The sequence below is a fragment of the Mus caroli genome, unplaced genomic scaffold (assembly GCF_978045245.1).
Source record: "Mus caroli unplaced genomic scaffold, Mus_caroli_1 scaffold_6, whole genome shotgun sequence".
In the NCBI taxonomy this organism is placed as follows: domain Eukaryota; kingdom Metazoa; phylum Chordata; class Mammalia; order Rodentia; family Muridae; genus Mus; species Mus caroli.
In genome coordinates, this window is record NW_028227261.1 from 59,262,442 (window position 1) to 59,277,036 (window position 14,595).

Sequence of the window (14,595 nt, forward strand, 5' to 3'; positions counted from 1 at the left end):
ATGACTCCTTGGTCAAATATGTTTAAGCAAAGCCTGGCTTTATTTGCTAAAGGCATCTGAGCATCTTCCTATGCTAATGTGGGCTCTAGCGGTCAGCAGTTCTCTGCTACATGACTTTACTCCAGAGAGAAGTTCTCAAGACTGAAGAGCTGCCCGACTAGGGTTAGAAAATACTTCTCCACAATCCTTGAAATACAGAATTTGAAATGTGAATAAAATTTGAGGAACTTGCACTACCATCATGGTGAGACTGTTATTTCTAAAACGGAGACCCACAGGCTTTGTTCCAGTGCTAATTTATACACAACTGAGATATATATATCATAAGGGAAGGCATTACAAAATGCCTTAAATACTACAGAATATCTGTGTGCTTTAGAATCTTCTCTCCTTCAAAATGGCTTTTCAACTTTTCAGAATAAGAATCAATCTCATTTTGAGATTGGAAAATTGAGGCTTTAGGAAATTTGGTCTGCACAAAATCTCTACTATAAAATCTGGGAGATCCAGAACCACCCGTGTTCTGTTCATTCTGGCCATGCCATACTTCCTCCATAGGACTTGCATTATTTTGACATGAAAAAAAATCTCCTTCAATGTTTCTATATGAGTCCCTGTTAAATTACCCATTTTTATGGATTGAATCCCCATCACATCTCCCAGATCTCTTAATACTCTGCACAGGGTTTCCTGAAACTTACACCTTCCATGCTCCAAAAGTTAAAATTCCTTCTATTCTTTCTATTTCACCATGGGTGATCAAGTCAAACATTTGTTGGCTGTGACAAAATTCCCAACTTTTCAGTTCAGTGTGGAAGTGGGTTGGTGAAAGAGCCAATATGATCACATAAGGGTAGCCAGGAAGCAGAGGAAAAAGTCAACAGGAGATTTTTTTCCCTCACTTCCACTCTTTCTATTTCATTCAGGCCATCAGCTTGTGGAATGGTGCCATCCACAGTCAGGGAATGTCTACTACCATTAGTTGATTATCCTGTGATTGTCTTCACAGATACTAGCATAAGTTGATGAAGACATACTACAGAGTTGGTAAAGAAAATGATGGGAGGTGAACACTGTGGGGTGGCTAAGTCATGTTCTTGGGTCTAAGAAAGCAAGGGAAGACTGCACTATGGTGGCACTGGGAACCAATAATTGATATGAGAGAGTTTGAAAGACTTATCAAGTCACTGAAGAAAGCATGAGTTTGTGTGAGGGAAAGACACACGCTGGAAAGTCCTGGCACAGTGCCAGCAAGCCTGATGAACTGGTCTTGTCTCACTGGATATGTAAATATTTTCCTAACCCTGCTGAAAAACTGGGTTCAGAAGCCTCCATGTTGAAGACTAAGAATGGAGATGCAGAGGCGAAAGACACACCTTTCCGCTTCATGGACCTGCCAATTGTCCTCATTGTAGGAAGTAGCTGGGCTGGTTTTTATTCCTCTCTGCCAAATAATACTCTTTTGGATGATAAAAGTTGTTTATCTAGACCATATAAACGTCCTCCTATAGACATTGTTAATCATTAAAGAGCAAGCTAATGGGCTTTTAAATCTCCAGCAGGCTCTTACATTCATTGTAAAGATTTCTAGACAAAGAGGAAGGTACTGTGAAAGGTAGAGGGGTCTAAATGTTAAATGCATGTTTCAATTCCCATTTAGATTGAATTAAAGATATGGAATTCAATATAAATGCATCAGAACTAGAGAACTATCTATGCCATTACAGGTTTGTTCCTTATATCAAGCCTTGACTCTTTGCTGTCATTTCTAGGGTACAATGGTTCTAACAAACCTAACTGCACTGCACAGAGACCCAAAAGAGTGGGCCACTCCAGATGTGTTCAATCCAGAGCACTTTTTGGAGAATGGACAGTTTAAGAAGAGAGAATCTTTTCTGCCATTCTCAATGGGTGAGTTGTGATGAACAGGAATGAGTTCAGTGCTCCACCTCAGCTCCTCCCTCCTCTTGTCTCCAGATGCCTCAATTTGACTGTATTTTGACTTTGGTTGCAATCCTGCATTCCCTGGACTTGCTACTTCTTCAGACTCAGCCTAATCCTCATTCTTCCTTGATCCTGCTGGGGATTCCAGTTTTCCTTATTCTCCTTTCCAAAACACTAAGGATAGAAACCAATACTCTGGCTCTGCTTCAATAAGGTGGATACGTGTCACCTTCTTAAGGTTTTTCAGTGTCCCAAGTTATTTTTAAGGGATGCACCTACACAGGGAAACAGAGTAGATTTGTAATGAGATGATGATGAGAAATTGGGGAGTAGTTACTTAGTCACCACAAGGGAAACATGAAGCAATAATTGTGAAAAGCATTTTCTTAACATGATTGGGTTCTAACCTATCCAAGAACTTTTCAAAAGGCAAGTCTTTTGTCTTTTATCTTTTATAATTTTAAGCATGCTTTAAAAATTCTAGTTAGATATTTTTGTGTTAATGCAACACAAAAGGAGATATAGTGAAGATACAGGGAAGGAGATATAGTGATGACTCTCACTCTTTCTTGTGTTTTCTAGCCAGCCAATTATGAACAAAATCTTGTAGGCATACAATTGTTGCAGTAACAAAATGCTCTATTGCATTACAGGTATTGGCTTCTATGCTCAGAACATATATTTTCAAATAATTTTACAGTTCTTTAGTTCCACAAATGTGTACTGAGTATATATTATATGTCAGACATACACCCTAGAACATGAAAGTAGTAGAATAGCTAATGAGCAGAGAAGCCCCTTACAGTAGTCTTTCAGGATGAAATGACTGAACCCTTGCAGAGATGAGAACACAGACCTAGTCAAATGTACTGCACCTGGGACTCAATATCTATCACATGTTCTCACACTGAAGCTTGTGTTTCATAACACTGCCTCCAGAAGGTGACTAAATGCTGCACAGAAGCCACACTTCAATGGTTGACAAGGTCAACAAGTTTTCTTGATTATTTGGGGCAGTGCCACTTCTCATGACCCTGAGGCTCAGCAAAGGAGAAGCCTGAACTTGCCCCCTCGCCAATCTGGATTCAGAGCCAGTGTTTCTCAGATCTGGGCTGCCCTGGATGTAGTTCTGATATCTTTGTCTTTTTATCTGGTCTTCTTTATCCCTTTGTTCACTGTTCACAACTCCCTTTAATAGAAAACTTGATATGACACAGGAACTCTGCCCAGAAGTTTTGAATTGCAGTACAAAACCTTAGCTACATATTTCACTTACTCTAACCATTATTTTTCTTTTTACTGAACTTAGATACAGTTTTGTTTGGTTTTACCCTATGTCTCTTTTAGTTTATGATTAAGATCAATGCAATGTGAAAAATGTAAAGTTATATCACCTTTTACATTTCAAATAAATATTTTGTGTGATATTTCCTGAGATGGGTGACAGGAATGTGAGCAGATCGCCTTTCATGGCTTCCACAAGAGGATGTTTCTCCAGGCCCATTGCTGTCCATATACATGCCAATGTACCTAAATTATAGGAAAATTTTAAGTAGCTCTCAACCCTTCCAGTTTAAGATTCACTGACTTCTTATCCTGTGTATCAGTTATAATTCTGATGAACAACAAACATCTCAAACTACACCACTTAGTAAGAACAAGTTGTTGCTCACAGGTTTCCAGATAGTTTGGTGGCTTGGCTCTTCTTTGCTTTCTGTCTGAGTGCTGGACATGATCATCTCAGTGGAAGGGCAGAGTTCTCATCATCTCTCATCCTCTAGTAAGCCAGTTTTACTTTCACATGGTGATGGTTATGTCCTGACTGCAAGTACAGAAGCACACAGGCCTGGTGAGGCCCAGTTTTAAAAGGTATTCTGTATTTTGGTAGCAAGTCACAAAGCCAGCCATAATTGCAGGGAAGGGAAATTACTTCAGCCTTTGTTTGGAATTGCATAGAAGTTACACTGTACACAATGTGGAAGTAAGGATAGAGGGTAATTTTCTCTGTTTATTGTCATCATCTCAATTTCTTCTCTTTCTTTTTTTTTTATACGATAAATCTTCTTTTTTATTCTTTTATGCTTTTTTTATTGGGTATTTATTTCATTTACATTTCCAATGCTATCCCAAAAGTCCCCCACACACTCCCCGACACACTCCCCGACCCACCCACTCCCACTTCTTGGCCCTGTCGTTCCCCTGTACTGAGGCATATAAAGTTTGCACGACCAATGGGCCTCTCTTCCCACTGATGGCCGACTAGACCATCTTCTGACTCATATGCAGCTAGAGACATGAGCTCCGGGGGGATGGGGGGGGGCGGTACTGGTTAGTTCATATTGTTGTTCCACCTATAGAATTGCAGATCCCTTTAGCTCCTTTGATACTTTCTCTAGCTCCTTGATTGGGGGCCCTGTGATCCATCCAATAGCTGATTGTGAGCATCCACTTCTATATTTGCTAGGCCCCGGCATAGTCTCACAAGAGACAGCTATATCTGGGTCCTTTCAGCAAAATCTTGCTCGTGTATGCAATGGTGTCAGCGTTTGGAAGCTGATTATGGGATGGATCCCGGGATTTCTGATAAAGAAAAATAAAACACATTTATTTTGGGATGCTCAATGAAAACTATCATAAGCATCATGGACAATCCTGAAATACCTGCTTGGTTAACAAAGTAAAGTGAATGTTTTAATCACTATTTGATTTTTTTTTCCCAAACTGCTTCCTGTTCTTGCCATTTCTAGAAGATTTAAAAGAAGCCACCAGGGAAAAGCAGGATATATTTCAAAGATGCTCCTCTCTAGGAAAAGTTAACTAGAAGTAAAAAGATTTTCTGTGTCTCATCACTGAAGATGAAAAAACTATATTTATATGGAAGTGTTCTCATTTACACCATCTTCTGAGTGAGTCAACAAACTCAACAGTTTCATCCTAAGAGAGATTGACAGGTTCTCTATTAATAAATGGTGTCATAGAGCATAAGAACAGGGTTCATAAAGGTGATTGGCCAGAGCCTAGTTCAGTTCTCTTACTTCACTGAATGAGTAATTTTTCTGGTTATTTTTGTTCCTGTTGTTGTGTCTTTTGTTTTCTGAAAGCAAAGGGTCAAGTAGCCTTTAGCCTAGGTTGTTTGTCAACTTTCAACCTCACTGAAACAATACCTGAGAGGGACAATTCATTGGAGGGAGCTTAGTTTGGCTCATGGTCTTAGAGTTCTTAGTCTGTGACCATGTGATCTGTCTACGATGAGACAACATTTGTTAGTAGTGTATGGCTTAAGAACATGACTACCTCATGGGGGCCAGGAAGCAAGAAAAGGAAGCAACCAAATTAAAAAAAAATCCCATCAAGAACATGGCTCACATGACCTATCTTAGGCACATGTGTTTAATTTTCTACCATTTCTTAGTGGTGTGTCAAGTGGCAACCAAGGCTATATGTAGTTCAGTGCACCTGGTGATACATGAAGAAACACAAACTAACCAACATACATTCAGATTATATGGCCTAGGCAAACATCGGGATACCATTCAACTTTCCCAGGTGAATGACTTAGTCCTAAGGGTAGCACACGTGTGCACACACACACACACACACACACAGATAGAGATAGAGATAGATAGATAGATAGATAGATAGATAGATAGATAGATAGATAGATAGATAGATAGAGAGAGAGAGAGAGAGATACAGAGACAGAGACAGAGACAGAGGAATGAATATGAGCAAGTGATGATAGGGTGGCAAGAAAAGAAAAAAAGGACAGGAAGGGAAAGGAAAAGATGAAACAAAGAAAAGGAAATTATGTTTCTCTAGTATAAACTTTGACACCAGTGTCTACATGGCTTTGTACTGTCAAGAGACAGACTTGGTGCACTGTATGTGTTATTATTAGTAGTATAATTTAACCAGTCAGTGGAGAGATGAAGTAACTGGAAAACAATGGCTGCTCATCAAAGCTCTTCCTCAGAACCAGTCTATTCATCTCAGTGAACTTCTATTTAGTTAGAGCAGCCAACATAAGCCATAGGCTTTGCTTTGGATTTTATATTATTATGTTTTTGTATTAGATATTTTCTTTATTTACATTTCAAATGTTATTCCCTTTGGCCATTTCCCTCCCTTCCGAAAACACCCTATCACATCCTCCTTCCTCCTGCTTCTATGAGTGGGACCCACCCACTCCCACCTACCTGCCCTCGATTCCCTTACACTGGGTCATCTACCAAGCCTTCATAGGACCAAGGACCTCTCATTCCATTGATGCATGACAAGGCCATCCTCTGCTACATTTGCAGCTGGAGTCATGTGTACTCCTTTGTTGATGGCTTAGTCTCTGGGAGTTCTGGGGAGTCTGGTTGGTTGATATTGTTGTTCTTCCGATGGAGTTGCAAATCCCTTCAACTCCTTCAGTCCCTTCTCTAAATCCTCTATTAGGGACCCCACACTCTGTCCAATGGTTGGTTATTAACACATGCCTTTGTATTTGCAAGGCTCTGGCAAGGCCTCTCAGGAGACAGCCATATCAGGCTTCTTTCAGCATGCACTTCTTAGCATCCAAAATAGTGTCTGGATTTGGTAACTGTGTATGGGATGAATCCCCAGATGGGACAGTCTCTGGGTGGCCTTTCCTTTAGTCTCTGCTCTACACTTTATCTCCATATTTAGTCCTATGAGTATTTTGTTCTCCTTCTAAGAAGGACTGAAACACTCATACTTTGGTCTTCCGTCTAATTGAGCTTCATGTGGTCTGTGAATTGTATCCTGGCTATTTATTTGAATCTTTTGAGCTAGTATTCACTTATCAGTTAGTGGTTTCTAACCATGTGGTTTCTTTTGCGATTGGGTTACCTCACTCAGGATGATATTTTCTAGTTCTATCCATTTGCCTAAGAATTTCATGAATTCATTGTTTTAAATAGCTGAGTAGTGCTCCATTGTGTAAATGTACCTCATTTTCTGTATCTATTCTTCTGTTGAAGGACATTAGGGTTCTTTCCAGCTCCTGGCTATTGTAAATAATGCTGCTATGAACACAGTGGTGCATGTGTCCTATATTATTACTTTTTTCACTCTAAATGGGTTGTTTGGAAAAAAGGGAAGCTAATGACAAGTAGCTTAAGATAGTTCACCTCATCAGTTATTAATTCTGTGAGCATAATGTCCAGATTTGATCCCCAAAGTCCCCACTAAAAGCTGAACATGCCAGCATATGCTTGTAGTATTTTTGTTAGATGGCCAGAAAGAGAAGGACCAGTGGCCAGACAGCCTACGCAGCTTTTCAAAGACCCAATCTCAAAAATAAATACATACATACAGAAAAAAAGTGGATGACACTAAGAGATCAAGACCCATATCTGGACTCTGACATCTACACACATGTACACATGTGTACACACAATAAGCACACATGTACAAAAAGAAATCTACACAAAAAGGGTCTTAATGATGAGTTAGAGTTATGATGAAGGCTGCAGTGCTGCTGGGGTGCATGGTGAGGAGGTTCAATGAGGAAAAGAATAGTGGAGTGCTAGGGTTGTCTCTGGTCACCAGAGATCACAAATCTAAACCCAGATATTTAATATGAAGCCTGGCAATTAGATCTGTGCAAAAATGAACATGGACACAAGCACTTGGGTCTACAGAACCACTGAAATAAATACACCCTGTTCATCTGTGTATGGTGTGAGATGACCTAGGTCAACAGCTCCCAGAGTTGAAAGAATGCCTACTGCCCTGGACTTACCTTATATATCACATTATTCAATGCAAAGAACCAGGACACCTGGGAAAATGACATTTCCAGGGTGACAAAGTGAAAACATAAGTCTGGGATATATTCTTATACCAAAGGTCAGGAAATGTTACTTTGAATCAGGCTCTAATGACCAAATCATGAAGATGTGAGACATGATTACCATCAAAATGCCCAGGATCAGCTCAGGATTTAAGGTATGATGGTGGAAACACCAGACTCTTGATGTACTAAAGTCAGCTGAGAGAGTGACTCATCTGTTTTTTTTTCCCCCCCACAGGAAAGCGAGCTTGCCTGGGAGAACAACTGGCCAGGTCTGAGCTGTTCATTTTCTTCACTAGCCTTATGCAAAAATTCACCTTCAATCCCCCAATCAATGAGAAGCTGAGCCTGAAGTTCAGAAATGGCCTCACACTTTCTCCAGTCAGCCACCGCATCTGTGCTGTCCCTAGAAAGTGATGCTGGAGAAGCAATGAGAAAAGGAAGATAGGATGTATGCCCTGAAGCTTCTGGGTTGCTCACATGAGAGAAGAAAGATGTCAGAAAAGGAAGGTGATTCAAGAAGTACTGAAGAAATGTGGCTTAGAAAATTGAAGCAATCTCCTAGAATAGTAGCCCCTTGATTTGGTGGTGGGCACATCATTTATGAGCTCAGTGGCAGGCCTTTTTGTCTAAATGTTTTGAGGATAATGGTGATTCTTCCAAACAAAGTGCATTAAATTGAATTTAAAATGAATTAAACATCAAAATTAAAACTGTGATTGTTATTTAAAAAGTAAACTTTCTAAGTTCATCCTGAATCCTCTCTTGACTGGTGTACTATCAGTTTGCCTCCTTCCTCCTTTCATGCATCTGTATTTGTTTCTTGCCCATTGAAATGTTAGCCTAAAGTGGTACAAAGAGAGAATAAGAATCAGAACCGAGTTTCTGATTGCATCCACAGAAACAGGCTATTGAGACTTTCCCAGATGACAGATCTGTCACTAACTTCTGTAGATCTGTATCTATATAGACCTAGAAACCAGGAAAGCAGGAATGTTTCCCTACTCACAGGCTGGCAAATAAGTGCTATAAAACCATTTGCCTCTTTTTTTCTTTTAAGTTTGTGTTGTTTTATTGAGAATTTCATATCATGTACCCCCATTCAACTTATCTCCCCCAACCCTTTACATCACATCCACCTCATATCCTCCATCCTTGTAACCTCTGGCAAAATGTAGACTAAAATATATCATTGTGGATGCTGGAGTGTGTCACAGTTTGTCCAACAGTTTACAGCTTTGGAACTGCTCCATTGTCAATACTAAAAAAGATTTAAGTATTTTATTTCTTATTGGGACTCCTCAAGGATATTCTTTTGTTGTGCGGTATCTTGTATATTCTGTGGTTTTGAATGAGTAGGACTGGCCCCTTTATATACTACATGGATGAGATAGATGTGAGACAGGACAGTTCAAAGTCCCAGATCTGGGCCTGAGAGGTATTTGAGCTCTCTAGAATCTACACCTTCTGTGCAAACCCTCCTGCCTTGCCCTAGCTTGACCAATGTCACTGCCAGCAAGGGGCAGAGCCTGCTCTCCTACACTCATGCCTTTGGGCTGGTTCATATGTACGCATACCAAGTATAACTCTTCTGTGCTTCCAAGGGGAGCTCGCCCGAGTGTTACAGAAGGAGAGAGGCAGGGGCATTCTCCAATAACTTTGAATCCCGGGACCAGCTCTCCCATGTATGATCAGTACCAAAATCGGATTATTTTTATATATTGTAGTTTGACAAAAACCTAGGGCTAAGTAATCATATCACTTGAAGAAGGTTAGCCAATGTGGTCAAAGTTAATATCATTTTAAAAGAGTCCTGCTAACCTGTACTCCATTTTCAAGATTCTGTTCTGAGATAATCACAAATTCTCTGTCTCTATATGATTTGATTGTGTACCTTAGCAGGTTTTGTGGGGACACCAAACAGTAGAAGTCAAGGGTGTCTCTTTTAGCTGATCTTAGAATCTTTTGCCTCCTACTGACTAGACTCCATCCAGCATTGATTGGAGGACTTGTGCTTAGTCTTAGTGTAATGTCCTAATGCCATGTTCAGTTGATAGCTCTGGAGGCCAGCTCTTTTCAGGAAGCAAACTGAGGAGAGGTAGATCTGAGGAAGAACAAAGATGAGGAAGAGACTGTGACAATAGATGGGAAACTATGGTCAGAATGTAATGTATAAGAGAATAATAAGTCATAAATTCACTAGTTAATTAATTTACTAAATAATGAAAACCTCTTCTACAAAAATACACAATGCCTTTCTTGTACTGAGACATGATATTACAGGTTTTAATAAAGAAAACTTTACCTGTGACACCCTGGACCTCCTCTCTGGTGGGATAGATACAACATCTAACGGACTACACTGGATTCTGCTTTACAGGAGTGTAAACACAGAAGCTTAGGGTACACATGTGATGAGTGTATCTGGACAAGGCAAAATGGTGCTTCTGAAAGTTGTTTCTCAGATAGAGCCAGAAGACAAAATAGTGGGGTGGGAGACATGCAACAGCTGTGAGATAAGTGATCTGGAGAAAGGGTATGCCCTTCGCATATCCTGCCAGGATTGGAATGAGTCATGGGGGAAGACTTTATAGTCTATGACTTGAAGGATCTTCAACACTAGTGTTAAATAGAGAAGTCTGCTGTAGTTCTGATAGGCTATAATAAGGAGTCACAGTCTCCCATGAAAACCTACTGGTCCCCTTCTTTCTTTCAGCACTGTCATCCTATTCTGGATGGCACCTTGGATATCACCGAGATGTCTTGGTCAGATACCTGGCATCATTTTGATGTGAGTTCTGTCTGTCCACACTCACATAGAAACATTCTTCATGATGCCTCCCTGAATTACATTTTCTCCTTTGGCATTACCATTAATCTTATCTCTATGTAGTCTTTGGACCTTCCATATCAAAAATGGACTATTTCAATCTCTTGAGCTTTCAGAAAAATCTTCTCTGATAGTAACCCTTATGATGAAAATTCTATTAAGAGTTTACTGCTTGGCAAATTGCTGCATTTTTCTATCAAGAGATGCATGGATGTGCCACATTACAAAGCTGTGCACAATGTTTATGTGCCCATAGGAACTTTCTCACCTTGAGAAATAGCGACCCATCTCATCATTTTTATTCCTCTGGATTATAGAAAAGTTTTTCAGGTGGAAGATAAGCTCTTCCTAAGGTCCTGAGTTCAAATTCCAGCAACCACACAGTGGCTCACAACCATCCCTAATGAGATCTGATGCCCTCTTCTGGTGTGTCTGAGGACAGCTACAGTGTATTTAGATATAATAATAAATCTTTGTGCTGGAGCGAGGTGGGGTCAGAGCAAGCAGAGGTCCTGAATTCAATTCCCAGCAACTACATGATGGCTTACAATCATTAGTACAGCAACAGTGTACTTATATACATAAATAAGTGACTAAATCTTAAATTAAAAAAAATATATTTCATGTCATGAAACTTATTTTCAAATTGTGGTAAAAGTTTATGTGAGAAGTATAAAGTCACTGTAGCACATTCAAGCCTAATATTTTACCCTAAGATAAAAATGAGAATAGTGATCTCAATATCTCATATATAACAAAGATAAACTTGTCATTTTTTCAGATTCATCCACTTTCTCGCAAACGGTCTTTCATTGGCCTGGAAATCACCAAGTAGTTCTATCTCTTCAGTACAATGGGTTAAGAAATGCTTGCCAATATATCTGGATTTTTATCATGATTTCTAGAGATCAAATTCAAATCCTTATGTTTGCATAGCTAATGCTTTATCTAATGAACTTTTTTGTTCATGCCCAGTTTTTATCTTTTTTATCAAAATATACATATTATTGCTATATCTGTCTATAGGTATAGATATAGATTATAGATATATGTTCAGTACAAGTACAGATGCAGATAATAATATATTGATACTTATATGTTTGCTACCTATATTTCTGTTTCTGTGTTATAATACTATAATTAAACCTAATTTATATATTGGAGAGTTTATTTTCACTGATAGACTCTAAAACTATACAGGATGCATAACATTGAAAAAGAATCAGGAGTCTGAGTCATAACATCTCAACTGAAAACAAAAAGCAAAGAGAAAACTGAAAGTAAAGAAAGAATAGAAACCCTTAAATCCATCCCCACTGACATATTTGTTCCAGCAAGTCTCTGAATCCTAAAGATCCATGATTCCTAAATAGCATCACCTCCCAGGACTAAAGGTATGAAAATGAAAGCCTAAACTACATTTCTCATTTATTCCTTTTCATTTGGGCCATCGTTCTCTATAGGCTCATGGTATGTTATGATGCAAAATGCATTTAGTTGAACTCTAAAAGTCCCCATAGGTAAAAACAGGTCTCATAAATCCAGACTCACAAATCTGACCACCACCACCCTTTCCCACTGCAACAAAATCTCTTTCTTCTGAGAAGATGGTACTTTGTGAAGGTGGGATCATTGGTGTTTTGTTCCCAATTCTAAGAAGGGGCAAAGTGTCCACACTTTGGTTTTCATTCTTCTTGAGTTTCATGTGTTTTGCAAATTCTATCTTGGGTATTCTATGTTTCTAGGCTAATATCAATTCATCAGTGAGTACATATCATGTGAGTTCTTTTGTGATTGGGTTACCTCACTCAGGATGATACCCTCTAGATCCATCCATTTGCTTAGGCATTTCATAAATTCATGCTTTTTAATAGCTGAGTAGTACTCCATGGTGAAAATGTACCACATTTTCTATATCCATTCCTCTGTTGAGGGACATCTGAGTTCTTTCCAGATTCTGGCTATTATAAATAGGGCTGCTATGAACATAGTGGAGTTACAAAGGCAAAGTTTGGAACTTATATGAAAGGATGGACCATCCAGAGACTGCCCCACCTGGGGGTCCATCCCACAATCAGCCACCAAATGCAGACACTATTGCATACCCCAGCAAGATTTTGCTGAAAGGACCCTGATATAGCTGTCTCTTGTGAGGCTTTGCCAGTACCTGGTAAACACAGAAGTGGATGCTCACAGTCAGATATTGGATGGAACACAGGGCCCACAATGGAGGAGCTAGAGAAAGTACCCAAGGAGCTGAAGGAGTCTGCAACCCTATAGGTGGAACAACAATATGAACTAACCAGTACCCCCAGAGCTCGTGTCTCTAGCTGCATATGAGTCAGAAGATGGCCTAGTTGGCCATCATTGGGAAGAGAGGTCCCTTGGTCTTGCAAACTTTATATGCCCCAGTACAGGGGAAATACCAGGGCCAAGAAGTAGGAGTGGGTGGGTAAGGGAAGCAGGGGGTGGGGAGGGTATAGGGGACTTTCAGAATAGCATTTGAAATGTAAATGAAGTAAATACCTAATAAAATAAATTGGGAAAAAAATCTCTCATGCCAGAAAAAGAAAGAGAGAGAGAGAGAGAGAGAGAGAGAGAGAGAGAGAGAGAGAGAGAGAGAGAGAGAGAGAGAGAAAGAAAGAAAGAAAGAAAGAAAGAAAGAAAGAAAGAAAGAAAGAAAGAAAGAAAGAAAGAAAGAAAGAAAGAAAGAAGGAAAGTGGGATCAGAAGGTGGATTACTGTGATTTTGAGGCCTGCTTTGTCAACATAATAGTTTAGGGGAAATCAAAGCTATTTAATAAGACCCCTATCTCACAAACAAAGAAACAAACAAATCAGTCAATCAATCAGGGAGACCACTTGCTGAGCCCTGGGAACACTTCTCATCATAGCTCTCACAAAGGGTTGAATTGTCCCTCCTCCTCTGTTACCAGTGACCATAGACATTTAACATTATCGACATTTTAATTATTTTGCTCCTTTTGTGGGACCTCCAACTCACTCAGAAACTTTTAAAAATAGACTGAACTCTATATTAGGTGGTGCCTAGAACTCTCTCTTCAAACCCTTGCTATGCTGTCAGTGGCATTGATAATTCTCCTGGAGAAATTCTCTCCTGAAGAGTAGTCTTAAGATGCTCCCAAATACCTACCACCTTTTTTCTCACTCCCAAAAATTTAACACACTAACATAAAGTTATACACACTCACTTTTAAACAATTGTTTTAATATATACATATACACATATACACATACATGCATATACTCATAAATCATAAATCATATATGCATATGTAAATACATACATATATACATGCATACATATATACATGTATTTTACTGTCTAGTTTTGTGTCAACTTGACACAGCTGGAGTTATCACAGAGAAAGGACAGTTGAGGAAATGCCTCAATGAGATCCAACTTTATGGTATTTCCTCAATTAGTGATCAAGGGGGAAAGGCCCCTTGTGGGTGGGACCATCACTGGGCTGGTATTCTTGGGTTATATAAGAGAGCAGGCTGAGCAAGCCAAGGGAAGCAAGCCAGTAAAGAACATTCCCCCATGGCTTCTGCATCAGCTCCTGTTTTCTGACCTGCTTAAGTTCCAGTCTTGACTTCCTTGGTGATGAACAGCAGTATGGAAGTGTAAGCCCAATAAACCCTTTCCTACCCAACTTGCTTCTTGGTCATGATGTTTGTGCAGGAATAGAAACCCTGACTAAGACATGTATGCATATGTGTGTATGCATATATACATATATACACATATGAATATATACATATATGCATATATACATACATACCTATGGGCATATATACATATAGTCTGCAATTCTCAAAGAATAAACAAAATATTTTGAATGAATTAAACATTTATAAAATGATTTATATTGGATATTAGTCCCCTATCTGATTTAGGTTAGGTAAAGATCCTTTCCCAATCTGTTAGTGGTCTTTTTGTCTTATTGACTGTGTCTTTTACCTTGCAGAAGCTTTGGAGTTTCATGAGGTCCCATTTG

The 14,595-nt window shown here is 39.3% G+C and overlaps 1 protein-coding gene across 1 annotated transcript in view; it reads left to right on the top strand.

Annotated features, from left to right (window-relative positions):
* LOC110293364 (cytochrome P450 2J6) overlaps window positions 1-8,457 on the top strand; it is a 30,728-nt gene extending 22,271 nt beyond the window's left edge. Inside the window, exons 8-9 of the mRNA XM_085839179.1 lie at window positions 1,773-1,911; window positions 7,983-8,457. Of these exons, the coding sequence (XP_085695305.1) occupies window positions 1,773-1,911; window positions 7,983-8,161 (318 nt within the window). The 3' untranslated portion in view covers window positions 8,162-8,457. The remainder of the gene's footprint in view (window positions 1-1,772; window positions 1,912-7,982) is intronic.
* Window positions 8,458-14,595: the final 6,138 nt, after the last annotated feature.